Below are 27,524 nucleotides of genomic sequence, written 5' to 3'. Positions count from 1 at the left end.
TGAGGGGCACCCACCATGTCCAACCATGACCAGACATCCTCTGGACGCTCGAAGTACAAATTTCCTACCTCTCTGACTCGTAGCTTAGCAGGATAAAGTACCATATACAGCAGCCCCGTGGTGTGGAGACATTTCTTGACCTCCAGGAATGTTTTAGGGTACTCTTGTACTTTCTGGTTATAGTCTGAGTAAATTGCAATGTTCTTGCCCTCAAACTGTGGTGTTGATGCCTCCCTAGCCGCTCACATCCCTGGCAATCAGTGCCCTTGGAGGAGTGCCCTAGGGGAGGAACCAGTGCTCTGGAGGCACCTTCAATAACAAAAGTGTCTGAGAGTCCTGTTGGGCACAGCTCAGTTTTCACCCACCGTTCCAAGAACTGCTGTGCTGATTGCCCCACTGCCCGTTCCAGGAAACCCAGCAGGTGTATGGTATTCGTCATCTACCGCCCCTCTGCATCCTCAACTTGAACCTCCAGGGTTCCAGTGACAGCGGTCAGGCACGCCACCTGCTGTCTGAGTTGTCGCACTTCTGTCTGGAGGGATGTTATGTCTGATTCTGCACTGTCCACCTTATCTGCAACTTTATGGTGGTTCGCACAGAGCAGATTCACCTCCACAGACATTCCTGAAATTTTACCCTCCAAGGCCATCCTGGACCGCTGAATCTCCTCCAATAGGGCAGCAGGCAAAGGTTCCTCCTGACATTTTGGAGAGCACTCAGGTATACTCCAGGGCCCCTGTCTGGTGATCCTATGCGTGACCTGGTGCGGGGTGGTTTACTGCGTGATAGTGTTATTCTGCACCTGTCTCTGTTGCTTTAACATGTGTATTTCTTCATTTCACTTTATTTGTTCAGAAAATAATACATTGTATTGTTAAATTCACTTATTTTATAGAATTGAAAGGCAAGGTCCCTGGTCCCAGTGGTTGCAACAGAATTAAACCAGCTGTTGTCAGGACACGGTTTACCTTCGGTTCATGGTTCTGCTTCTGCCACCTTTAAGGACAGGGTCGCAAGAGCAGTGAGAGGGGTCACAAGAGCAGTGCCAGGTGTCACAAAGCAAACCAGGGGTAGCAGCTGCTGCCCTGATGTCCTTGCAAGCTAGAATGTGGGTAATTGCCCAATACTGATGCAGGACAGTTCTAATGTTTTACTGGGATCCTTATGGCTCCTTACTGAATTATGAGAGGTTTGGGAGAATGTGCTTGACGCCCACAGTGACTGGAATCACTCCAGAAATCTCAGGCTAATTTAAACTACCCGACCAAAGAAATGCTTTCATAAGGTAGCCATATTTAGATATGCACTGAGCATTACTCAATGCTTTACAGGTATACAGACACTAAGAGCCAGATTTACTGGGGGCTTAAGTTGCCGATGGGTGACACACGTCATCATAAGGCAACGTATATGTCCTTTAGTGGGATTTACTAAGTCACGCAAAGCCACATTGCATGACTGCGTGGTTTAGTAAATCCAAATTAACTCAAGCCAGTGCATATCACTGCATTGAGTTACCTTGCAACAGGGAGGCATTCCAAGGATAGACTATGAGCGTTCCCACACATCCTCCCTTGGATTTTGGCGCATTCCCAGATTTGCAAAGCGCTTTGCACCTGGGAGTGCATGAAAATGGTACACCTCCCAGACTCTGGCATAATGAGGAGAAATAGCTTTATTTCTCCTTGGCACTTCCTTTTTCTATGTGATGAAATCCGCAACACACACAGAAAAGGGAAAATGTTTTAAAGGATTGTTTTAACTCAGGAAAGGGTACAATCCTGCCTGTAAAGCAGGCACCCCTGCACCATGGCACAAGGGTGCCTGAGTTGGCGCTAGGTAGCACACAGTGTGCCAGCAAAAGGAGGCAGCAGAAATATTCCATATGTTTGTAAATCAAGCACATTTTTTATGTCTCTCTCTTACGCAAGAAGTTACCTTGCTGCACTGTGTTGAATACTGGTAAGTCTGGCCCTAGGGGTGCAACTCCAGATTGCCCACGATCACCAAAATTTGGTCCCTGGTAGAGAAAGAGAGATGTATATGCTGAGTAGATGTACCTCATGTTCTTGAAATCACTGGCCCTGTGGCTTATCTAACATGTTAGCCCTTACTTGGTGATCATCTGGTCTACACCAACCTACCATGTTAAACCATTTCTGCTTTTCGGCATGTTGATACTTTTCGTGGCCCAATAGTTTTCCTTTCGCAAACAATTCACAAGTTACCTCTGGAGGAAACATGCCTCTTCTCATCCCTGACTTTTGAGAAGTAACTGCACTCAAGGCTTGAGGAGACGCTCAAATATCCACAAAAATATTATATCCTACACCTGCATTTAAAAAGGACTAGGCCTTAATTTTATAGCACCAGAAAATAATGAAGTATTGAATGTGATGGGATAGCATCTTTGCCACTCCACACATTAGTCATGTTGGTAAACGCCCAATCAAGAGGTTAACTGTCATCCTGAAAAAAATATTTGGTCCTAAAAGTACTTTCCTTAACACTAGTTAACCTCTGCTCTGTAGTCCAGTGATTTGCAAAATGAATCGGACATGAAAAAGAGGCCACCAAGCAACTGTCAACAAGGATTTTATAGCTCGGGAAAAGTGTGCGATTTAGTTTTTCCCTCGAGAAATATTCATATCAACTCATAACTTATGCAGGTGCCATTGCCTTAATGCAAAGCTGAGAGGCCAGCATCACATGAGGCATCTTCAGCAAACACTGTTTTATCACCAGTGTGGGGTGAATCCACAGTACACTGAGGAGACCTGTCACACTTTTTGACTGACTATGTCCATAGGTGCCTTCTTGGCACCAAATGAAATGTAGGCCTAACCAGTATATAATTTTCCATACATATCACTTTATATTTTGAGTTTAAAACACTACGTTTAGTAAAATTCAGGTATTATTGGGTAAATAAATACAAAAATGTGCTTAAAGCCCATCCATCTTACAACCTTTCATCTCCATCTACCCAACTCGTCAGGTGTCATCATTCCAACATCCAAACAGAAGCACAGATAGTAATCCGTAATTTGGTTAAAAAAAAAAGTGAAACAATTTTTTGGGAGAAGACTAACAAGATTCACAGATCCCCTAATTCGCTTGCCTCAATGCAGTGGTGACGGCTCATTAACATAACGTGGTTAAATATTTATATTTTTGGAAATGTAGCACATTTCGTGTCATATCAATACTGCCCCCAACATAACATGTCTGGAATGCCAAGACATTATTAGGTGAATCCAAATGTGTTTCGGTATTGTGCACAAAGCTGTTTTTAGAGAATTATTGTTACATATGTTACAAGCATGTAGTGCAAAGTAGCATTGAAAGCTCAAATGCAAAACATACAGACGGAAGATACTGAAACTCCATTTGACGGTATCTGATGAGCTATCCTTTTCATGATATATTTGTATTACATGTCCTACACCAGCGGTTCCCAATTTGTGGTCCGTGGCCCCCCAGAGGTCCGTGACACATTACCAGGGTATCCGCAAGCTTTGGCTGGCAAGAAGATACTTCTCCAGCAGGGGCCTCTGATAGAAACACATGTATTGTATTGTAATCGTATTTATATAGTGCTTTCTACCCCTGACGAGTGTTTTTTATATTTATTACTTACTTTATGCAGCAGTTGTAAACACACTGCAAAGTTCCCTGTATATACAGCAGTTTACAGGCAAAAATAAAAGTGTTGAGATAACTCTGGTGATTAATTTACCTGCTGGAGAGAGATGGGAGTACCTCTTGTAGAGGGATCAGGGTTTTCTCGAGTCACAGTTTTGAATCATTTAAGGTAGCTCAGATGAATATTATGACTGCTGCAAAGAGCGTGTACCATGCAAAGAACAGTATTTTATGTGCACAGCACAGTAGGTTACTGCTTTTGTCACAGAGATTCATTTTGTTATTGTGCAGTTCATAAATTACAATAGTAATCTAGCACAGTGAGCTGTGAACTTTCATTAAAGAGCTACATGCAAACTGCATGGCACAAATGACAAAGTTATGTTTTTATTCCTATTCTTTCATTATCCTTATGCTGCTAAAAAAAGGTTTGCTTGCGTTGGAATACATTCTTATTTTGAGTAAACCCTAACCACTGTGTTATGTTCTGAATCCTGAGTTTGTGCTTCTTCAGACCAAACACTCTACCAGTGTGAATGACATGTGAATCCTATACCTTTATCTCCCTGTAAAGTGCTCCGAAACCCTAAACTGGTATGAGACGTGCTAAAACAAACAAATGTATTACATGTGGCAGAGAGGCTATGGAGAGATAAGAGGCTTTTATGGTTTTACTTCCTTTCCCCACCACATATTTATGTGAAAAAGCTTTCTCAAATCTTATGTACCTAAATAATAAAAACAGAAATCGCTTGGGAAATGTAGAATCTGATCTGGGGTTCAGCTTTCCTAAATAAAACCAAACATTGAAAAGTTAGTCACCGAGATGCAGCGCCAACCTTCCTTTTACATTTTTTCAATTTTTGCATATTCTTTCAATATGGAATAATTATATCTTTAGTAAGTCAAGCATTTGTTTGATGTGTACTTATTTGTGTATTTTTGCAAGTTACTGTGTTAATGTTTGAAATTTAAATCTTACAAATTGCTTTGGGGTCCCTGGTTTCCAGCAGTGATTCAGTGGGGGGTCCTCAGGAGTCAAAAGGATGGGAACCACTGACCTACACCCTTCTTCACTGACCACTTTGTACACTTATACTCCTTCACTTAGTCAAATAACTAGTATCTGTTGAAAATCAAAAAGAATTGATTGTTATTGTGAAATTAGCTATGAAAATGACCAAAGGGTACAGTTCACGGTCCTCTTTACACTGTACAGTCTCTACTGAAGTTGTGTATAGTATGCTGTGTTGGTGAGGGGTTGAAGAGCAGTGTTCTTTATGAGAAGAGATGAAGAAATCATAATGGCACACGCAAGACCCTTAACAGCCCAAACCCTGGACCCGCAGCCTTCACAGAGCACTATAACAGGCAAAACCACTGGGTTTATGAAATTCAGTCACTGATGATCTTACTGGCAGTTTGGGTACTTAGAACATCGAATTCAAGGAAACTGCACTGATCATAAGGCTACTTCTTTGAGCGAAAATGAATTGTTAGGCGTATATGATGATCAGGGAAAATAAATATACTTAATATATTAAGATAATTTTATTTAAACATTGAATATCAAATCGAATCACCATTATTTTGAGTTGAATCACTATTGTTTGAAGTGTGTTTCAACTTTCAATTCGTTATTTTGGTTTTCTACTAGAAATGTGAAACATCGAGGAAATTAAACCACCCAGTTACTATAGTCACAATTCATTGCACACTTTACTTCATGCATTTTCCCTGTGGATTTTAGTAAGAGCATAACATACCGGGTAGACATGACCAGCAATCTCACTGAAATAATTTAGTCTGACTCCACTGGACACGGATTGGGGGTACTGAATATAGAATATGCTTCCTTTTGAACTGGCTAAAGGAGAGTCTAATAGGATGCAGTGCTTACTCTGAGCCAGTAATTTCAGGTGGGGCCCACTGGCAATCATTTTTGGGGACCACCACATATATTTCCTCAACACACTTAGATCCAATGCAAGAAGTAGGAAAACACAAAAGAGAGGAAGAATGAGAAAGGTAAAAAAATAGAAACAATAGCAGAAAGCGAGATTGGAAAAAAAAACACACAAGTGAGATAAAGGGATAGTGAGTGTCTGGTGGTAATTTGAAGAGGCATGAGGTGAAATCTATACTACACAGCCTTAGTGTTCCACACCTCAACCTTTGAAAGTGCCATGGACCCTGGCACTTATTCTTTCACAAATTAAGTACTGTTGAGTTGCTGAGGCATCACCAATATGGTCCAAAGGCTAGAGGAGGATACCATGTGCTCAAACTATTAAAACATTTGAAGACAAGTAACTACTCTATAAACTGCATTGCAAACACGTCTTCTCAAGAAAAAGCATTATGTTGAACAATCAACGAACTCCAAGAGTTAGTTTTTACTACTAGAAAGCATGTATCCTTATGAAACCCTGTAAATCATTATCATACTTATCATTAAAATAGCCATAATTCCGCTCAGAGTTTTAAACTTGCATTTCCTGATATTCCTCCACCTCATACAGAACCATTCATTATAGCAACGCTCACATCACAACTCTTACGTACGACCTGAGATGCATTTTCAGAAAAGTTATTGATTCTATAGTGCAGTCTAGTTATCGACCTCCTAAAATATGCATCCACTGCAACTACAAGATAAGTGTATATTCACAGTTCTTACTTGCCATTCACTCTGTTATAGTGGTAGGTTTAATGCTGTAGATGCTATATTATTGTGTCAATATTTCGACCAGAATATAGTGGAAGACCTCCTTTCAGGTCAAAGCATTTGAACAATGCTTTGATTTGATTGTCTAGCAAAGCAACTGGTTCTTCAAGTGACCTCATTTCAGTCTGTCCATTTAGAAAAATACCACTGTCTGTCCCAAAGTAGGACCAGTTCATAGAGCTGCACTGTCACCCTAATTTTGGGCTTTGTACCATCCCACTCAAAGTGCATTGGAAACGTGGTTACTGCAGTTTTGGGCAATATTAGAATGGAGAATTTCACACAGATCTTATAGAACGTTACCTGGGTCCAACACTGTGAATCAAGCTCTGCTTTTAACTAGTCTGTTTCACGTCAGGCTCAGAGGTACTGCTCATGATTCGGTATGGTCTTTATGTCAAAATACCAAGAAATAGCCATGCCCCCTACCATTTTTATTTTTACCTACTTGATCGCGGGATTCCACAGATATAGACATTCTCCTCACTCTTCGCTTTCTATATGCTCCCTCTTGCTAAGTTGATTCACCACTTTGAATGTAAGATTTTAATAAAACTGATGACACAAGATCCCTTAAAGGTTGTTTTGCTTCCTCAGAGAGAATTTTCTGAAGAGACTACTTGCATTCTCCACACTTATAACCCGAAAGTGGTTGGTGCAAAATCCCTTAAGAATGCATCCCCTGAAACTCCCATGGGCATTTTCTAGCTGGCCCAGACTTGTGCGTTTGTCAATCTCCAAGGTAAAAAGTCTGTGGGCAACAATGGATTCATAACTTAAGATGTCCCGCAGATTTTGAGTATGGCTGAACCACATCTTTTCCCTAAACAAATTCTGAGGGAGTTATGTGTCTGGTTCTAAGTTGAACAAATAAAGCAAATATCTTGTCCTTCACAAGATTCGGTGCGAAATGAAAGTCACAGCAAGGGTTTTATGCTAGCTTGTACGCTGGCAACATTGGTCTCCTGCTCTTCACATCCGTCATTGGATACTGACAGAGGAACTTATACAATTTCATTCTTGGCACCACCCTTATCTTATACCAATATGCTTTGGCTCTGTCCTCCTTTAAGGGCTCAGACTTTTACCACGTATGAGCTGGTTTCCTTCTCCGAATTCAAACAGTTCGGTCAGCAGTTAGTTAGTCTTAATCTCTGTCAACAAACTATTTTTACTCCTTTTTGGATGAGCACTTTCCTTATAGCTACGCTGTCAACGCCTCCTTATTGACACAGCAACCAACTTTTCTTTGTTATGTTGAGAATTGAACTTTGCTGCAAAGACAAAGCACAAAGTATTAAAAGACTTAAACAGAAAGAGCAGTTTGATGACACGCTTTGTGTGTTTCGCATTTGCAGCTTGAATATGGTAGCTAGGAACGCCATTAAAGTAATTATCCAACTACTACTCAAGGGCGAGCAGCTGTAATTTTTGGGAAAATAAAAACATGTTGATTATGACCTCGTCACTCCGATCCAGTGCTAAATTGCCAGATGCATGTGAAACAGACAGGGGAAACATGTTTGTCAATTTCAGCCATTCTAGAATTGCCCAGAGTAGGTCCTAAAATATTAACACAATAATCTGTAAAATTTCCAAAATAAGGACTTTTTTTTTTAACCAAGGTTACAACATCCGTAATAATCCTCAAAGAAACTTTTGTCAATGTTTACAAATGTTTAAAGATCTAATGTGAATCGCAAAGCGCCTGTTATATCTACACCTCGACCGCTACTGAGGATGAAGGCATGTTTTTTTTTTTTTTTTTTTTTAACTCAGCACTCATCCATATATGAACTTGCTGTTCAACCATGTAGAAACCACTCTAGTAATATGATTATGGCGCCAGCCAGTCAGGAGCATATTATGCAAAGTGGCCCGGGGATGCAATGGACATTTGTGCAAATGTATGCACCCTGGGGCACTTTGGTATTACAGAAGGTGCACAGATGCTTGTCTAACCCCTTCTGCAATATTGATCAAACTGCCGCACTTGTAGAACCTGTGTTATTGTGAAAGGGTCTTCCATCATTTGCATGGGGGTAGTGGCCCTGTGTAAATGCGAGAGTCACTTTGTCTCTGCACTTGAACCGTATTATGGATGGGGATGCAGAGTTATCAGAGGCCCTGTTGATCCAAATAAAGACCAGTGAAAATAATCTCAAAAGTGGACTAATTACTCCAAGAAAAAGTGAGAAGAAACAAACAAAACGATTAATGAATTTAAAGAATACTTGACACAACAAAAAAATCTCGAAATTTCAGAAGGATCTGCAAAGATTCTGACGTGAGAAAGTGTACCCGTATACTATGGAAGATTATAACCCTAAAGCTAACAACCTCTCTGACATATCCTCGGAGGAAACACGAGTTCCGATTCCAAGAATGACTCAGTCCAGGGTACACAACAGAGATTGGGACGACGCGGCTACCAAAGGAGTAGATGGAACCAACCACAAATTGTGCCCCCTTTCACGTAATGAACAATCAGCACTTTGGGCCCCCGATCCAGTTTCAGACACCTATGTACCCTCCCCACCCGGCCTCATGGGCATACACCAATGCTCCCCCTTTTTTAGAAAGAAGTCAGGGAAGGGGGAGAGGAAGAAAGAAGGGAGTAAACTGGAGACTAAGAGAAGAAACGTCAGAATCCGAGATACAGAAGGAGAGCACTCCCAGCACGAGCAAGGTATGACTAATAAAGGGCATACCGTCATTAACCTGAGCAATAGATGTTTAGGCGAACTAGAGAAAAGAGCCCTTGATAAGTGACTAGGTTTTGTTCCAACTCCGAAACTTGACATTTTTAAATTAAGAACTGAACTTGCTAAGTTTTTGCAGAAACTCTGGCTTACTATCTTCTTCAGGGAACACCCTATGTCCCAGGGAGGAGTAAATAGGAACACTGGCCTACGTCCAAAATCCAAGTTCCTCCCTGCAAGAAGGCAAATGCCCCCTGAAGTTATAGCTTTTGAAAAATCAATCAGCCGTAAAATTGACAATCACACCCACTGAGAATTTTCATAACATCAGTACCCAGGAACTGACTGCATTACAAGGTCTTAATACAGAAACTACAATAACAATCAAACCAGCAGACAAAGGAGGCGCTATTGTGATAATGCCATCAACTATGTACAGAGAGGAATGTCTTCGCCTGTTAGGAAACACTCATCATTATAAAAAACTGTCAAAGGACCCGACCTCTGAAATCCAAGAAGAAAAAGCATTCCTGGTAACTAAAGTATTGGAGAATGAGTGGGTCACTAAACACGAGGCAGCTTTTCTGACACAAAAAGATCCTAAAATACCTTATTTTTACATTCTTCCAAAAATACGTAAGAACAAGCATCCACCACCTGGTAGATATTGTCTCTGGAATTGGGTCTGTTTTAGAGCATCTGTCATAATTCTGTGACCTATTCTTGCAAACCCTTGTCTAACGAATACCCACGTATTTAAAAAACACCAAAGATGTCCTCAACCTTCTCAAGGGGATGCAGATTGATAAAGATACTGAACTTCTGATATCCCTGGATGTTGAATCCCTGTAAACTAACATACCACAGGAATCCACCCTACACGGGACATCAATGGGCAATACATTTGCCCCAAGCCTTGCCTGTTTATATGTGGACTCTTTAGAAAGACAATACATCTTCCAAGGAGACAATCCCTTTCAAGAGCACATCAGACTGCGGAAGCGCTATATTGACAATGTCCTCCTGATATGGACAGGGACAAGAAAAAAAGCCTTAACGTTCAATGAATAGCTAAATGCCCTGAGTCCTTATTTGAGATTTACTATAACCATAGGTGGCACAAAGTTACCCTATTTGGATCCTCCTCATTTATGAAAATAATGATTTCCTGGAATGCAAAGTATATTGCAAACCCATGGATCGGAACAATCTCCTCAAGTTCCAGAGCTTCCATCCACGTTCCCTGAGAGAGAGCCTACCTGTAGGCCAACTCCTCCATCCGAGACGGAATTGTTCCGACATTGCAGTTTATACCAAACATGCAAAGAGACTTACTAATATACTTCTTGCAAAAGATTACCCAGCATATCTCATCAGGAGAGCCGCCAAAAGAGCACGCTATAATCATAGGGATCAGTTGCTACAACCTTAACAAAGCAGGATCACTGATGATAAATTAATCTGCGTGACTACCTTTAACCCTCTCTCTAACAAAGTGGAAAAGATAATAAGGGAAGATTGGAAAATTGTGACCTCAGGAGGGTTACCCTTTGATCCACCTCTCAACGCATACAAAAAAGCCAGGAGCATTTGAGATATGATCATCCACACACTTCCCTGAACCAGGACACCCATGAAAAAACAAATGACTTTGCGACCACCGGCAGGGCATTATCCCTGCGGGAATTGCAGCGTATGCAAGCTTACAAAAAAAACAACTCAATTGGACCTAGGTTTACAAACACAGTGGGAATTAAGATCACTTTCTAATTTGCAACATTAAGAATGTTGTTTATATGATTAAATGCCCATGCCAGCTTAGGTACATTGGCATGACAACAAGAAGGGTTGGCACACGTATCTGTGAACACAGAAGTACAATCCGATGTCAGCGGGACGCAACCAGACTCACTGACCACTACATCAGGAGCAACCACTCCCCTGATGAGATGGAATGGGTTGTTATAGATAAGGTGAATGAATCTACCACAAACATGAAACAAAGGGTTTTACATTACGAACAGAGATGGATATGGAGATTACGCACTGACACAAATGGACTCCACGATGATATTCAGTGGCTATCAATATACAATTAAGAGATGTGAATAGCCTCTCTTCCTTGTCTGTTTCTTCTTTTCTTTCCTGTTCTTCCTTCCAAATCCCCCCTTATCCCTTCCCTTCCTCCCTCCATTTTCTCCCTTCCTTCCTCCTCCCACCTCATTCCCCTGTTTTCCCCTCCTCCTCCTTTTTTCTCTTCTTCACCCCCTACCCCCACCCTCGGCTCCCTGTCTTTTTCTTTTTCCTTTTCTCCACTTTCCTCTTCTTCTTTGTTCTCTTTCCGTTCCTTTCTCTTTTCCTCCTTTTTTCTTCTTTCTTTTCCCCTCTTTTCCCCCCTTTTCCACCCCATCCCCCATTCCTTACCTTTCTCCCCTCTCCCCTTTTTATATCATTGTGAGTTCCTGGCCGATCTCTGGGACTCTCGAGCCCATGGGACTACAACTCCCATGAGCTCAGGCTCTGCGATGATGTAATTTGGGCGCTCCCGTCTGACGCGCTAGACATGCTGTCAGCTGATAGGACATCCCCTGACCGCTGCAGCTGATAATGCAGTATTTAGCCTTCTCCTGTCCCGGCCTGTACGAGCAAGAATCTGGGACAGGGATACCCTTAGGTGACTCAGCAAGTAGCTCCCTTTGGAGTAGTGAGTAGAGCTTCTTGTTTCTTCCTCCGTGGGGACTACCTCTGAGATTTCGATCTGGCATCTCCCCATTTCAAGATACGCGCACTGGATTTTCACAGATAAGATTTCTGTGGGGTTTTATGTTTTGTTTTGTTTGCTGTTGTGTTGTAAATCGACCCTAGATAAAAAACGAGGGCCTCTATATTGTTCATACATGTGTAAGCTTTGTTGATCAATACAGATATCGGCCTAAAAATGGTCATGTTAGTTTTTGTTCAGGTTGTTCTGTTCCGTTTTGCACTGATATCAGCCCAAACGGGTGACTCGTGTTACTTTATTTTAATTATTGATTTGTATGTGGTCTTGTCGATTTATTAGACATTGGCATTTACTAACTGACTCCAGATTATAAATAGGCTATGAGCACTTTATTGAGCAATGTTCTTGCTTGACTTTTTCCCCCTGCCTTCCTCCATAATATGGACTTGTATCCCTATAACAGAGTGTGACTACACGGGGCAACTTCAACCCCCCCCCATCCCAGACCTGAGGCAATTTGCCTGTCTCCTAGGGTAAGAGTTTCTGCCCCTAGTATTCTCATTTAGGACTATAATAAGAGCCATTTACAGCACATTCGATAGTTTCTGCATGGCTGTTTGTGTGTCCCACAGCATGGTTTTTCACACTTGCGTGCAGTGTTTTGCAGTGCTTTTTCACATACACCTTGTACACCCTGTGTTCTCTGACTTATATTTCTTCTCTTTAGGCTTTCCATGAACAGGTAGGCTCAGTGTGCATGCCAAAGTATGTGCTCACTCTTTAGCTTAGTCGGCCACCCCCATATATAAAATGGATCTTAGGCCCTGATGAATGCCCCAGACCAGTTTGGCTATAGATGAGGGAAAAAACATATTAGCCTCTTAAGATCTGATGACACCTTGAGTCATTATATTCAAGATTGTCACAATTAGTTTTTAATCTTACAAACAAACACCGTAATTAAAGGTTTAGACTAGACAGGTGATTTGTGAAGAAAATTTAGTTTTTATTCCCTTTCAACTGGATCCCTGCTCTATCCAGAAAGATTAATCTCAGCACTCCCTCGGAGTTCTTTTAACTTTGAGTTTTGAGTCCGCCCAGGTCAGGGTTCTGCAAAGTCGGTCCTGGAAAGCCAGGTCCATGCCAGATTTTTAGCATATCCACATTTAGAAACAAGGACCCATATTTATAGTTTATTAGTGCTGCATTTGCGTAATTTTTTTACGCAAAAGCAGCGCAAACTTACAAAATACAGTTGTATTTTGTAATTTTGCGCCGATTTTGCGTCAAAAAATGACGCAAATGCAGCACTAAAAATGTATAAACATGGGCCAAGATGTTTCAGAAATCTACACTTTTCTAAATGTGGATATGCTAAAAATCTGGCATGGACCCGGCTCTCCAGAACCGACTTTGCAAAACCCTGGCCCAGGTGGTATCATCCTACCTAGGTGGGGGTAGGTGGTCATATGATAAAGCATGACACAATTATGTGTGTGAGACCACCTAGTCCGTAAGGGGAATCCCCTGCCTTTTCATTGAACACCCGGTGATCACTACCACATTGCATTTCAGTGAGTAGACCCCTAAGTTGGTGGACTACCAACCAGTGGAACAGGTTAACATATCCTGTTCCGAACATCCCCCATACACCTTTGTGTTATTGATGCAGAGTTAAGCCTGCCCTTAGGAGGTGCACTGATTGCGCCACAAAAAGATGGAGCACTCTTATTGCACCCACTGAGGGCAGCCCTCTGGTGGGTGTAAAAAGGTCCCATGCCCCCCGACATCATCCTGCTGACCGGTGCAGTCACTCACTACACCCACCTGCAGGCAGATTTCTCTACACCCTTTAAAGTGCAGGTGGGTTGCTGCCTGCACTGAAATACACACTGCGGCTTGTAAGCAGCCGTTCCATATTTCACTGGGGCAGCACAAGTTTGTGGCTGCCCTAGGGGCAGCACCCAAATCCTAATAGAGGTAGTATCCTTGCCTTGAACAGGCACATCTTTTGAAGTGGGGGCATGCTACAAATGGCAACAGTCCACGCTCTGTATAACAAAGGTCCAGATCTGCTAGACTGTACACAGGGGCACAATTTCTGCAAAAAGAGCACAAAAGAGTGTTCTGTGTATGTCCGGGTAGAGCTCCCGCCAAGCAATGTTTTACTTCTAACTTGCATGAATAGAAGGTGTAATTCCCTTTGCTCCAGTGTCCCTGCCTTTGTGCTGGACTCTGTCAGTACATGTAGCTCATTGATGATTACAGGGTTTGTGTCTTGTAACCTTTGAATTAAAAAAGTAGATACATTTCTAAAGACTTCTATGGAGGCAGCACTACATACAGGAACATTTCAAGTTTTGGATACCTTTTTATTAGAACTATGGATTTAAACAATTTATACTGTCCTACAGCAAATACAATTGTTTTCTTCTGGGAGTGACTCCTGGTGCTAATGTGTGACCCACAAGGGTGGCAATATATCCTTTGGACGTGCTCCAATCAGATGCAATGACTCTCTGATGTATCACTTGAGGTACCCACCTAGGCTTCCATCTTTTGCCAATGGACCAGCCATCTAGGCCTCTCAAAGACAAGCTGTAGATTTGCCCAGTAGAAAGTTGTTAAAAGCTTTGTCGGATACCTGTGTACTTCATCAGCGGCTCCTCCTGACATTGCAATCTTCTTCTGGCTGGTAGGGCCTCTTTCCATCTGTGTACCCATCCACACATTCTTATCATTCTTGTACCAGGAGGGGGTTAAAGGCTCTGCAGGTCTCGCTCTACTCGGACACCGTGATTCCTTGCTGCTTCTCTGTAGGTTCTACTGATGCCAGTCACACCTGGATGAACGAAAGGAACATTTTCAAATGCCAGAATACCTCCTACAACTCTCAACTGAAAATACAACCTGAATACATTCCTCAGGTAGTACAGCTATTTTGTGCCAAATGGTGCACTCAGTAGTACAAATCACAAATATGAGTTAACTGTTCAATTCATCCTCGACACATAAAGAGAGTAGCTAAGCCAAAAATAAGTTTTGAACCTCCAAACACAAGTTTGCCTGTTTCTGCACCTCGTTGTGCTCTTTTTGGGACACTCACGTTTTTTCAGGATTCACATCTTGGTAATGGATAGCCCTGCATCCTATTAGGGGAACCAACAACAAAAGGACACACATGTTCTTGATGAGCGAAATAACTTTGTTGGTATTCCTTGTCTTAAGACAAATTATGTATTGTGCATATTTTCCAATTGCCCTGGGGGGCTTTGAAATAGGCTGCAGAGCAGGCATTCACGTGGATCCTGAGGCACCAGGATGGGGTGGTACTTGTTTCGTCAGAGCTCCAGGGCACATCTTGCCCATCCTCACTCTGTATCTGCCCCATGCTTAGGCGAAGATATCTTCATTTGCTGATCTTACTGTCCCAATACTCACAATTTCAAAAAATTCTCAATTAGGCTTGTTAGTCAAGTAGACAATACCCATGTTCTTGGCTAACCTTTCATTATCTTCACATAAGTTCTGAAATCTTTCTCTCATCCAATAACTTCTGAAGGCAGTACATACTGGATAGCATGTAACCTCACAGTGAAAGATATGCTTGGAGACATACCGGTTAATAGTGCATGCACCCCTTAAAATTACAAAATATTAACATTCCTGAGAAGGCAGGCACTAGCGACAAAAAATAATGGAGTCTAAACAGAAGCCTGTTGCTTCTGTGAAACTTGTCACATTGCTTGTCGTGTTTCCCCGTTGTTCTGTCCATCCATCTAATAGAAGCGTATTATCCAAGCCAATCTGTTCACAGTTATACATGAGAACTTTTTTTTGCATTGATGAGGATGATTTAATTGAGAGTGCCAAGTGTGAGCTCTCTTGGGCATTGTGATCAAAATAAGTGTTATAGGGATTTGTGAAACATCTTGCCAAAAGGATACATACAGTACTTGAGAGCGGGAAAAAGACCTTGTGCACATAGGACATTCACCCAATGCGATAATCATTGTGATGTGTTTTATGCATCAACTAATTACATGAGTGCGACAGAGAACCAGTTGAGTGTTGTCTCTGGTGAAATGACAGCCATTTCAGCAAAGGCCGTAGTGACATTGATCACGTACTTAGAAGTCATGGAGCCTTCTGAGCGTCGCACTCTTTTTAAACTAAAAGGCTGATAGTGGATCTGGATTTTTTTTTGACATCATCTCTTCTATAAGCATGGAAAGTGCGTTCTTCACGTACTGCCTGCACTCAAAATATGTGCTGTTAAAACCTTTTGTTTTCATATAGTAAAGTTTCAAATTATTCATTATATCTATAAAAAAACAAATGCTCCACTAGACATTCCCTACTGGGTCAGAAGGATGTAGCAGATTACTAGTCCTTAAAGATAGCCTCCAGCTCAGACGGCATTGGCACAGGGGTGGCAGTCATAAGGCTCTGGGTAGGGGTGGTTTGGTTGTTTGCCCCCGTGGTCCTTAAGAAAGCTAAGCTTTTCCGTACTTGTAAAGAATTGGGAAGTTGCCTCTGGCACATAGGTAGTTCAGCTTGATGTAATGTGTCAAACCCCATATCCATGAGAATCATGGATCCAGGGGAACCCTTGTGTCTCCGTAAAAAATATGCACTGCCTGTTGTTTTCGGTTTGTGTGGCGCAAGGGCCAAATAACAAAGGTCTTAAAATTGCCCTAATGAGAGCTACTGGAAGCAGGATATTCTTATGGAGTCTTGTAGCCCCAGACAAAGAGCAATTACATTCACTAGCCAAAACAGTTCACTTAGCAGAGCTCTGAGAAGAGCTTTGAATTAGTAGCATGCTTTTTATAGTCACTGTTGTGGTCATTGTTGCAGGAATCAAACACCTGCTTATTTTATTTTAACGTACTGTGGGGTAAATAGAGTACGATTGGTTTGATTTCCCGTTAAACGTGGTCACACCCACATGTCTCATTTTGTACTAGAGACAAAGGTCTCATTCTGTTTGCCCTGACCCTGACAGATTACGAGCAGAAATACGCAAATCCAGATTGTGTTAGCACACAAAGGGTTCTTTCATGTTATGCAGTTCATGGATAGGTTACATTTGCTTCTGTATGAAATCTAAACGTCAAAGATTTCAAGGAAGTTTAACACGGATGAAATGTCTAACCATTAATGCACAACAGGCTAAATTTACATTGCACAGCAAAGACAATGCATCTTTCTGAATGTATGCCCCAGGAACTTGTACAAGAACACAACAAACACTTTTCTGAACAAACCCTTCCTATTCTCTGCATCCACCACCCTGCCCGCCCATGTTACCCAAATCATAAAATCAGTTCTTTGCCACAAGTTACTGAATGAGAGTTGGAAAATCATGGAGTAACTACTGTCTAGCAATGGGTCAGTGGTTTCTCCTGAGACATATCAATAAGTGGCACACTTCCATACAGAGCAAATCTTCAGATGAGGAAAAACAAAGCTAGATAAGAGACCTTTGTATGAATACTGAAAGTAGCCATCTTCACAGAAAATGGCAAATTAAAAAACACACGGTCTCACTAAAATAAACCTGAATTTCCAAATATATCCTGGATAGATAAACATTAATCTATTTTTTATTTATGTATTGATACCGTTTGGTGTGATACCTGCTCAGCAAAACTTTGAAAGTTCTGAACAGTATCTAAAAGGATAGAAATTGAATTAATTAGGTACTTGAAGTGCTGTGATGGCTTTTACATTTCTCCTTTCTTATTCTTTTTGAGTACTTCACTACCTTGAGCATCGTGGACCTCTCTGTACGCAACATGATGGATTAGCCTATTCTAATTGACATTGTCACATCAATGTAATTGGTCCATATTTTCTTCACTCCTCCATATCTTTAAAAGCATTTCTTTTTTGTAACCTGGACTAACCCTGCTTTCGCCTAAACCCACTCCTCTGTTGGGTTACCAGAGGCGCAGTCAGCTCTGAAACATCTTTTTTTCTCCATTTAAAAAAAAATCTTCATTTTTGACTTTATTTGTGTCCTGTCCAAATGCTGCAAGATTCTTAAGCATTTTCTTTTCCTGCTCCTAACCAATACAATTCCAACTGTAGTCAACTTTTCGATGACCTCCTACTCCTTCGACTTCAACCCGAAGAAAAAGTGAAACTGTGATCTTAGTTTCTTCCTCTCATCATTGCTCCTCACCTCCAACTTCTGTTTGCCAAATAATCATCTTCATCTCTCCTCCTTTTAATACAAACTTGGCAAAATAACTAGAGAAAAAGATGCTGCAATCTGCCCCTTATTTACTGTATCAGACTGCATCTGCTTTGATACGTCATTTAATGAAGCAACTAAGACTGAGTCATCTTCTTGCACCTTACTTGCTGGTTATCCCAAATTATTCTTTGGCCTGCATTTTCCTTTTCCATTCTGTCCATCTTTGACATTCACATTTTGATCAGACTTTCATTTTTTAGGCTTATCAGCAAGATATCCACCATATACATTAACTTCAAACCCACCGACCTCTACGACCTCCTCAAAGCGACAGACGGCACCCAGAACCAACCACTCATCACTTGGGAGCAGCTCACTACCCAGGACACCACAACCACTATGAATTCCATTCACTCTGGAGCCCCTATGGATGCCTGTCCCACCACTTCTTCAACCTCAGGAGCATGGAAATCAGCAGTGAACTCCATTTTCAACGCATCCATCACCCGGCCACCTTCCCCAACAGATGGAAGCACCCAGAGGTCACACCCCTCCTCAAGAAACCATCCACTGACCCCACAGATCTTAAAAACTACAACCACATCTCTCTGCTCACTTCCCTCCCAAAGTTCTTGAGAAGTCCATCAACTGCCAACTGATCAAACACTAGGAGAGAAACCATCTGCTGGACACCTCCCAATCTGCAATCCGTGCTAACTACAGGACCAAGACTGCCCCACCAATTAAATCCAAACTCTCCTTGACTGGGAGGAGGCAATGGCTCTGATCCTCCTCGACCTCTCGGCTAAATTTGAAACTGTATCCCACCACACACTCATCAAGAGACTCCACCACATCAGGATCTGAGGAGACACCCTCAGATAGATCTCATGATTCCTCACAGGATGAACCCAGAGAATCTGCCTACCACTCTTGACCTCAGAACCCAAGAACACCATCTGCGGCATCCCTCTGTGTTGTCACTCAGCCCTAGCTAACATAGTCAGAAGCCATGCAACATAATTTCCTACAAAGACAATATTTAGCTCCTCCTCTCACTCTCAGAAGACCCCACTACCTGAGTGTCGCCGACTGGATGAAGACCAATTGGCTGAAGCTCAACATGGACAAGACCAAAGTGCTGTTCTTTGGGAAAAACACCTCTCCATGGAACGACACCTGGTGGCCTTCTGAACTCGGACCCACAAAAAACCTCGGCATCATCCTGGACAACAAACTCAACATGAAATGCCAGATCAACGCAGTCTCCTTAGCCTGCTTCCACTCCCTCCACTTGCTCCGAAAGATCTTCAGAATGGTCCCCATCAACACAAGGAAAACCATCACTCAAGCCCTAGTTAAAGGATGCCTGGACTACGGCAACATGTTCTATGCAGGAATCACCACCCAACTCCTAAACAGACTCCAGACAATGCAGAACTCCGCCACTAGACTCATCTTTGACCTCCCCAAACTGACCCACACCACCCCCACCTCAGGAACCTCCACTGGCTCCCCATCAACAAAATATGCCACTTCAAGATGCTTGCACATGCCTAGAAGAGCCCCAACACGACCTAGGACCAGCATACATCAATCACCTCCTGAAATTCCACCAACCCTCCAAACACCTGTGCACCACTTCCCTCGCACACAACTCCCCTCATGCGCCGCAGCTACAGTGGAGGACGATCCTTCTCCTACCTCACCGCCAAGTCCTGAACTACTTCTCTCTCCACCTCCAAACAGCATCCTCCCTACAGGAATTCAAAAAGGGACTCAGACATGGCTTTTCGGCTGAGCCCAACAAGAAGGCAGTGCCTGGATAACCTCCTGGGTGATTAGTCACATTTTATAAATCCGAGTTGAGTGAGTTGAGTTCTCTTTCAAACTGATCTCCCTTCGTAGCTTTCTTTCCTTTTTTGTCACCATTTTTGTGCATTCTTTTTAAAATTTATCACTTTCCTTTCTAATCAGTTTTTCTTATTCAAATCTACACCCACTCCTGTTCTCTGTGGCCTACTTATTCTTCTACCTTACGTCTGCGCCTTCCTGCTTCAAATCATTTATCCTAATTGCTTATAATCTATAGAAGACTTTGGTCCACTTCCTCTTCATTCTACCCAACCTTTTTGGTACTCTACATCAGTGGTTCCCAACCTTTTGACTCCTGAGGACCCCCACTGGACCACTACTGGAAGTCGGGGACCCCAAGCAGTTTGTCAAGTTTAAATTTCAAACTTTAAAACACTAATTTGCAAAAAATACAAAAACAAGGACACATCAAACAAATACTCAAACTACCAAAGATATAATTATTTTATATTGAAAAAATATGCAAAAAATCAAAACATATTAATGGGAAGGTTGTTGCTGCTTCTCGGCAACTATCTTTTCAATATTTGTTTTAATTTTGGAAAGTTGAATCCTCCGGTCATTTTCTTTATTTCCCAAACGATTTCTGTATTTATTTTTTAGGTACATAAGATTGGAGAAAGCTTTTCCACATAAATATTGGGTGGGGAAAGGAAGTAAAACCTTAAATGCCTCTCATCTCTCCATGGCCCCTCTGTTACATGTATTTCATTTGGTTTTAATACCTCTTGTACCAGTGTAAGGTACACATCACACACATACAGAGACAATGACTCATACTTGTGTAAATTAGTGTGTAGAAAATTTTACGTAACACAAAGGGGACTACACGGTGTAGGATTCACTTGTCATCCATACTAGTAGGCATTTGCTTAGAGTGCTTGACCTGGAGAAGCACAAACTCAGGATTTAGAACATAAGACAGTGGTTAGCTTTGACTTTAATGATAAGAATTTATTTCTACGCAAACAAACCTTTTTTTAGCAGCATCAGGGTAATGAAAGACTGAAAAAAAATGTAGCTTTCTAACTTGTACCATGCAGTTTGCATACAGCTCTTTGAGCTCATAGCTCACTGAGCTTGATTACGATTGCAGCCTATGGTATGCACAGTTACAAAAGAATCTAGGTGACAAAAGCAGTATCCCACTGTTCTATGCACATAAAATACTGTTTCTTGAAATACATGATATACGTTCTTTGCAGCAGGAATATTAACCATCTGTGCTACCTTATATGAGTCAAAACTGACACTAAACAAAACTCCAATCTCCCCTCAGCAGGTACATTAATTACGATATGTCAAACAAACAGAATGCAGCAAGCCCAAAGAGAACGCATCAATCCCTATTAGTGTCCAAAAGGTCACAATATACACAATAATAACTTGTTTAGGCTGATATGGTGTGCAACTCCGCCGAGGCCCCTGCTGCACAAAAGAGCCTGAGGGGTGAAGAGACACCCCAATAGTAAAACACAGTAAGGGGGTGCACCACTCCAATTTATCAAATGAGATACAATAAGTACAAAAAGTCCAATATTATCGAGCAAGTGATGATACAAGGTATCTAGTTAGTTTCTTCCACAAGACTTTAATTGATATGAGAAGCTTGTTACAACAATAAGTTCATGAGGACAAGCAGCCTCTTGTCCTCATGAACTTATTGTTGTAACAAGCTTCTCATATCAATTAAAGTCTTGTGGAAGAAACTAACAAGATACCTTGTATCATCACTTGCTCGATAATATTGGACTTTTTGTACTTATTGTATCTCATTTGATAAATTGGAGTGGTGCACCCCCTTACTGTGTTTTACATTAATTACGATAGTTATCTTGACACTTATTTTTGCCTAAAAACTGCTGGACATACAAGGAACTTTGCAGGGCTTTTAAAACTGCTGCACTAATGAAGTAACAAATATAAAAACAATCACATGTTTGTATTTCTGTTGAGAGGCAACCGTTGGAGAATTGCCTTCCTGCTGGCCCACATGTTGGGAACTGCTACTCCACATATCTCTCAAAAACACATTCGCTCTGTACCCTTGACTGATAATTTATCTACAGCATGGCTTTCCACCTTGCCTGCGTATTTTTAGGTCTGCGATAAGCCGAGATTTTTTCATGTTACCAAAATTATATAAATAATACTCTTACTTATTCAGAATTTCTCCTACTATGTCTATCCATGGGTCTCTTACTGCCATTCACATTTTAATTATACCAGCTACAACATACAGCAAAGTACAGTGGGTCAGCCCACTTCAGCCATTCGCTAATGTCACTGTGAGCAATAGCATTCAGCCCTTTACCAAAAAGCACATCCACTCACAATGTTGTACCCTATGTCAATGTGTGTGTTTTGAGACTCAAATAAAGTTTTTTTGCTTTTAGCATGTGTTTCCTTCACATTGACAAGTGCCTGGAAACTTCCCCATCTATACAGTTTGACAAAAACCAAGACAAAACAAGGATTATCACAGCCAAAAAGTTTGCAGCCAACACCAGACATACTGGTTTTGCCAGTGCTCGTTTTAATTACTTCACTCATGTAACTTTTACTGACCTCTGTAAAAACGTAGATAAGGTGTTATAAAAACATAAAATACATACTCCTCTGATGGGTAGCTGCAGCAGACCCTGACAAACCGTGACAGGAAAGATACCTACAAGGAAGTTGCATGCGACAGCACCTTTGCAGAGTGACTTAATGCATCTGTAAATAGCTAATTGTTGATAGTAAATGTCATACACTCTTTAAGCTAAGGTGTGTCTGGGGCTGTATTCTGGATTTTGCTGCCAGGTGCCCAGCTGGTGGTAGACATCACAAAACCCAAGAAGTGAAACAGGCTAAAAGACAGGAATAGAAACTGCTTTAATCACTTTTTGGGCCCTGAGAATGTGAAGGTTAATCTTCCAAAGGAGAAACAGTTCTGTCTGCTGAGTTTTTTGTGTGTGAAGTTCATAGCCCCATATACGCCACATCCAAGGGCTGAAGAGTGAGCTATTCACAGCTCTGGAAAAAGTTTGTATACAAGCCTCATAGTACACCGAACAAACATGGCAAACAAGTTTTTTAAGACCTAGAACTCAAAAATATTGTTAAAAAAGCTGAGTCAAACCATTAAGTTTTTAGTACTTTCTTCTACCATAGCACCGAAGACATAGGACCTGATTTAGAGTTTGGAGAGGGGGTTACTCCATCACCAATGTGACCGATATTACAATTCCATATTAGCCTATGGAAATTGTATTACAGCGGAGAGGATATCCATCAGGTTTGTGACAGAGTAACCACTCCGCCAAAATCAGGGCCATACTTTTCATGGGCAGTTTAAAGCAAATCTGTCTAGATATTTAATTGCTTTAGGTTCTGATTTAAAGAATGTGGTGTGTTGTTCCATCAGGGCTGCTAGGAGATATGGCCATGCAGCGGACCACTCATCCCAACCTATGTGACCGTAGCCCTCTGCCCCCAGCTCACTGGCATAGTTGCTCCCAGTATCCTGTATGGACGGCCTTCCATGGCTCATTCACTCCTTTACATCAGCAAACAGTTTTGATGTGACCAGTAAGAGATTACCATTCTGTAGCAGAGGCCATTGCCAGACTGGCCTTTCAGTCGATCTGGCATTTACCTAGTAGGCTGCAGGCTCTGGGCTTCTTTGAGAGCAAGATGGGCCTCCGCTCCCATCACCCAACTCCAATCATTCTATTGAGGGGCATAATGGAGGCTGGGTGCCCATGCAGTGCCTGGAGGTCAACCCTGGGAGGTCTGATTGGAACCCCCGCAGCTGCAGTAGCCCAGCTGCCATGTGTAGAAAAGTGGAGTAGTATGCAGTGAGGCTGGTTAGACTTCACTATGTAATACTCTCACAATACCCCTGAGATGGTCCTTTGGATTCACACTAATAAATCCTTAGCTCAGTCCTCATATTGTGGCAAAGAGCAGTCAGGCTTTACTAGAGGAACTTGCGTTAAGCACTTCAGAGTACCAACACGGACGATAAGTAATTGACACGGCTCAAAAGTAATCCAAAATCAATTTATAAAAATAAAGCTTAGGTTTATCTTATTTTAGACACCAAAATATAGTAAGTCAGATATATATATAACCAGAGTTATGGATTTTAGAGTAAATTGAAATTCTGTACATTTGGAAGCTGTCAAAATTTACCATTGTAGTCAATGGGGAAAGTCACTAGTGACACTCGGTCACATGCGGGGGGAGACTATGATGCAACAGTCCAACCAATTTTATGTGACTTGTGGGGCCTGGGCACAGAGATGTCCTGGCTGTCCTGATGCTCAACGCGGGAGCTGCGACTGCTGAAAAATGGTACTAGTTCATAAGAGTCCACTGGGGGTTAAGCTTGTGTGGACATCTGGATCAGGTTACACCAGGCAGTACAACTCCACCTAGCTTGGGCATCTTAGGTACAGAGGTGTGCTTAGCTATCCTTGGTGCTGAACGGGAGCTGTGGTTGCCAGTTTTACCACTGGGACAGTGCGAGGAAATGGATACAAAAGCTTGACAACGGAGCCATAGGTGACGTCTGCTGAAGGTGTTGTGGTGCGCCTTCAGGTTGCTGCGTTGAGTAAAGGTGGTTATGACCGGACTGACCACCAACAAGCCTTGACAGTGGTAAGGTGGAGGAGAACCTTTCTCTCCTTCCGGAGGTCCAGTGAGAAACAGTAGCTGGGTGTGACTTTGCATGGACCTGGACTACACTTGCCCCAGTGCACTGGGCCACCTGTCTTTGGGCAATCGCTCGGAGGTCCTGATGGCCACCTCTTTGGATTGGGTGAGTACTTTTTACCTGTAATGGGTAGGGGACTAGTGGCACTAGTCCAAGGGAGTCTGGTATTGCCATTGGCTCACAAAGGGTTCCTTCTGACTGGGGGAAGCAGTCTTTGGTCCAGGACGAACTGCAGTTGAGCAGTTCCGGGAATTTGAAATTGAATTTATGAATTTATATAGCGCATAAAACCAAAAACACATCAAAGCATTAATGTACGATGAGCCAGCTAGAGGGGAGTGTCAAAGCGAAGCCTCAGCTTCAGCGAAACCCAACCACCAAGAGTTATGCAGATGAAAATAACAAGGTTTTTACCTGCCTGTGAAAAATCAAAGACTAGTCCACACCCATAATTGACTCTGGAAGAGTAGTCCACAACCTGGTGGTTGCCACCGAACAATCTCACTCCACCCATCTAGCTTTACAAAACCTGGGGGATCACCACCTTTCTTTGTCCTGTAGATCTTAGCAATCTGCTGGGAGCATACCAGTCGAAAGCGGTCCTAAGATATCCTACACCCCGCTGATAGATGGCCTTATGCACCAGACACACAGCTTTAAAGGTCACATGCTTTCTGATTGGTAACCAATGGAGAGATCTCAAAACCTCCCTTGCAGAACAGGATTGTGGTAGAGGCAGGACCACAGTCCCACCTGTTGCAGCACTTGCACCAAAATGGATGGCGAAATGGTATCAAAGGCTGCCGACAGGTCAAGCTTTACCAGAATAGCCACTCACCCTTGGTCAGCTTGTCAGCAGATATAATCCACTGCCATAAGCAAAGTGGATTCCGTAATATGATTGCTTCTGAACCTATTTTGTGATGGGACCAAGAGTTCCTGCTCATTAAGAAACTCCGCTAGCTCCTGGTTAATATTTTTCTCCAGGACTTTAGCTGGAGCAGGCAGCAAGGCAATCAGTTATAGATTTTTTAAGATCTCCCAAATTGCTACTGGGCTTTTTCTTTGAGGGAATAATTATCACCACTTAGGGTACACTGAGGACTCTAGAACCTGGGAGTAGATTTTTCTAGTGAATCTGCAGTAACATCCAGGACCAGTTGAAGCACCTTAGGCAGGCAAGAATCATTCAGTGATTCCAAGGTGGTTTGAGCCAAAAGGGTTTTAATTTTCGTTTCAAGAAGAGGTGAGGGTCTATCTAAATACCCATCAGAGGACTGACTGTAAGAGACTACTTCAGCAAAAGAAGCTAGAGGTTTCTTCTCTTGTTTGTGAAATTCTGCTTAAACCTTCATAATCTTTTCCCTGAAGAACCACGCTACTCTATTACAAAAATCTTGGGAGTTTTCAAAGCTTGTTGAGTTAGGGAGAGAGGATGAAAGACGGACAACCGCTTTAAATAGTTCTTTTGGTGTGTTAATGGCAGATCTTAGCTAAGATTTAGCCTCAATAATCGCACCTTTATATTCTCTCACTAACTCGTGGAACTTATACTTATTGTCACAGTTAAAACACAGTTTCCACCTTTGTTTCTGTCTGCAGCATTTTCTTCTGAGGTTCTTTAGGTCCTCTGAAAACCACAGAGCAGAGGTTTTCCTCCTACCATCTTTCTTAACAGTGAGCGTGGTGAGCTCATTAACAGCAGACAAAATCCACTTATTAAAGTTCTTGGCCAATGATCCTGACCCACATAGGTCTCTAGCATGTGATATGATTGCTTCTGAACCTATTTTGTGATGGGACCAAGAGTTCCTGCTCATTAAGAAACTCCGCTAGCTCCTGGTTAATATTTTTCTCCAGGACTTTAGCTGGAGCAGGCAGCAAGGCAATCAGTTATAGATTTTTTAAGATCTCCCAAATTGCTACTGGGCTTTTTCTTTGAGGGAATAATTATCACCACTTAGGGTACACTGAGGACTCTAGAACCTGGGAGTAGATTTTTCTAGTGAATCTGCAGTAACATCCAGGACCAGTTGAAGCACCTTAGGCAGGCAAGAATCATTCAGTGATTCCAAGGTGGTTTGAGCCAAAAGGGTTTTAATTTTCGTTTCAAGAAGAGGTGAGGGTCTATCTAAATACCCATCAGAGGACTGACTGTAAGAGACTACTTCAGCAAAAGAAGCTAGAGGTTTCTTCTCTTGTTTGTGAAATTCTGCTTAAACCTTCATAATCTTTTCCCTGAAGAACCACGCTACTCTATTACAAAAATCTTGGGAGTTTTCAAAGCTTGTTGAGTTAGGGAGAGAGGATGAAAGACGGACAACCGCTTTAAATAGTTCTTTTGGTGTGTTAATGGCAGATCTTAGCTAAGATTTAGCCTCAATAATCGCACCTTTATATTCTCTCACTAACTCGTGGAACTTATACTTATTGTCACAGTTAAAACACAGTTTCCACCTTTGTTTCTGTCTGCAGCATTTTCTTCTGAGGTTCTTTAGGTCCTCTGAAAACCACAGAGCAGAGGTTTTCCTCCTACCATCTTTCTTAACAGTGAGCGTGGTGAGCTCATTAACAGCAGACAAAATCCACTTATTAAAGTTCTTGGCCAATGATCCTGACCCACATAGGTCTCTAGCATGTGATTCAATCAAAGCATCCTTCCTGTGATTTTGCTCCACCTTCTAAAGCTGATGGCTCTATCCTGGGTCTTCTTGCTTTCCCTATCCCTATGCACTTCAAACAACACAGCATAACGGTCCAAACAAATTAAAGGGCGACACTCTACAACTATCAAGTCTTCAAGGTTGGTAAAAAATTCCATCAAGGGTATAGCTGCCTATATTGGTTGAAGAATTAACCCTTCGGGAGAGGCCACAGATATGCTTTAGATAAAAAAAAGGCGCAGGCATCATTATCACCATGGTTTTCTAAACGAAAATTAAAAT

General features: G+C 42.0%; 1 protein-coding gene across 4 annotated transcripts in view; it reads left to right on the top strand.

The window, feature by feature from the left end:
* Positions 1-27,524, top strand: part of LOC138300336 (prominin-1-A-like) — a 475,106-nt gene that overhangs the window by 95,904 nt on the left and 351,678 nt on the right. The window contains exon 1 of one of the 4 annotated variants that reach the window (XM_069239582.1): positions 11,630-11,779. The exons of 1 other annotated variant lie outside the window; for it this stretch is intronic. In XM_069239582.1, the coding sequence (XP_069095683.1) occupies positions 11,683-11,779 (97 nt within the window). In that variant the 5' untranslated portion in view covers positions 11,630-11,682. Of the gene's footprint in view, positions 1-11,629; positions 11,780-11,862; positions 11,889-27,524 lie in introns of those variants that run through there. 2 more of the 4 variants (XM_069239583.1, XM_069239585.1) reach the window with 2 other exon arrangements.

Source organism: Pleurodeles waltl, chromosome 6, assembly GCF_031143425.1.
Source record: "Pleurodeles waltl isolate 20211129_DDA chromosome 6, aPleWal1.hap1.20221129, whole genome shotgun sequence".
Lineage (NCBI taxonomy): Eukaryota > Metazoa > Chordata > Amphibia > Caudata > Salamandridae > Pleurodeles > Pleurodeles waltl.
This window is presented reverse-complemented; position numbering and strand designations above follow the sequence as displayed.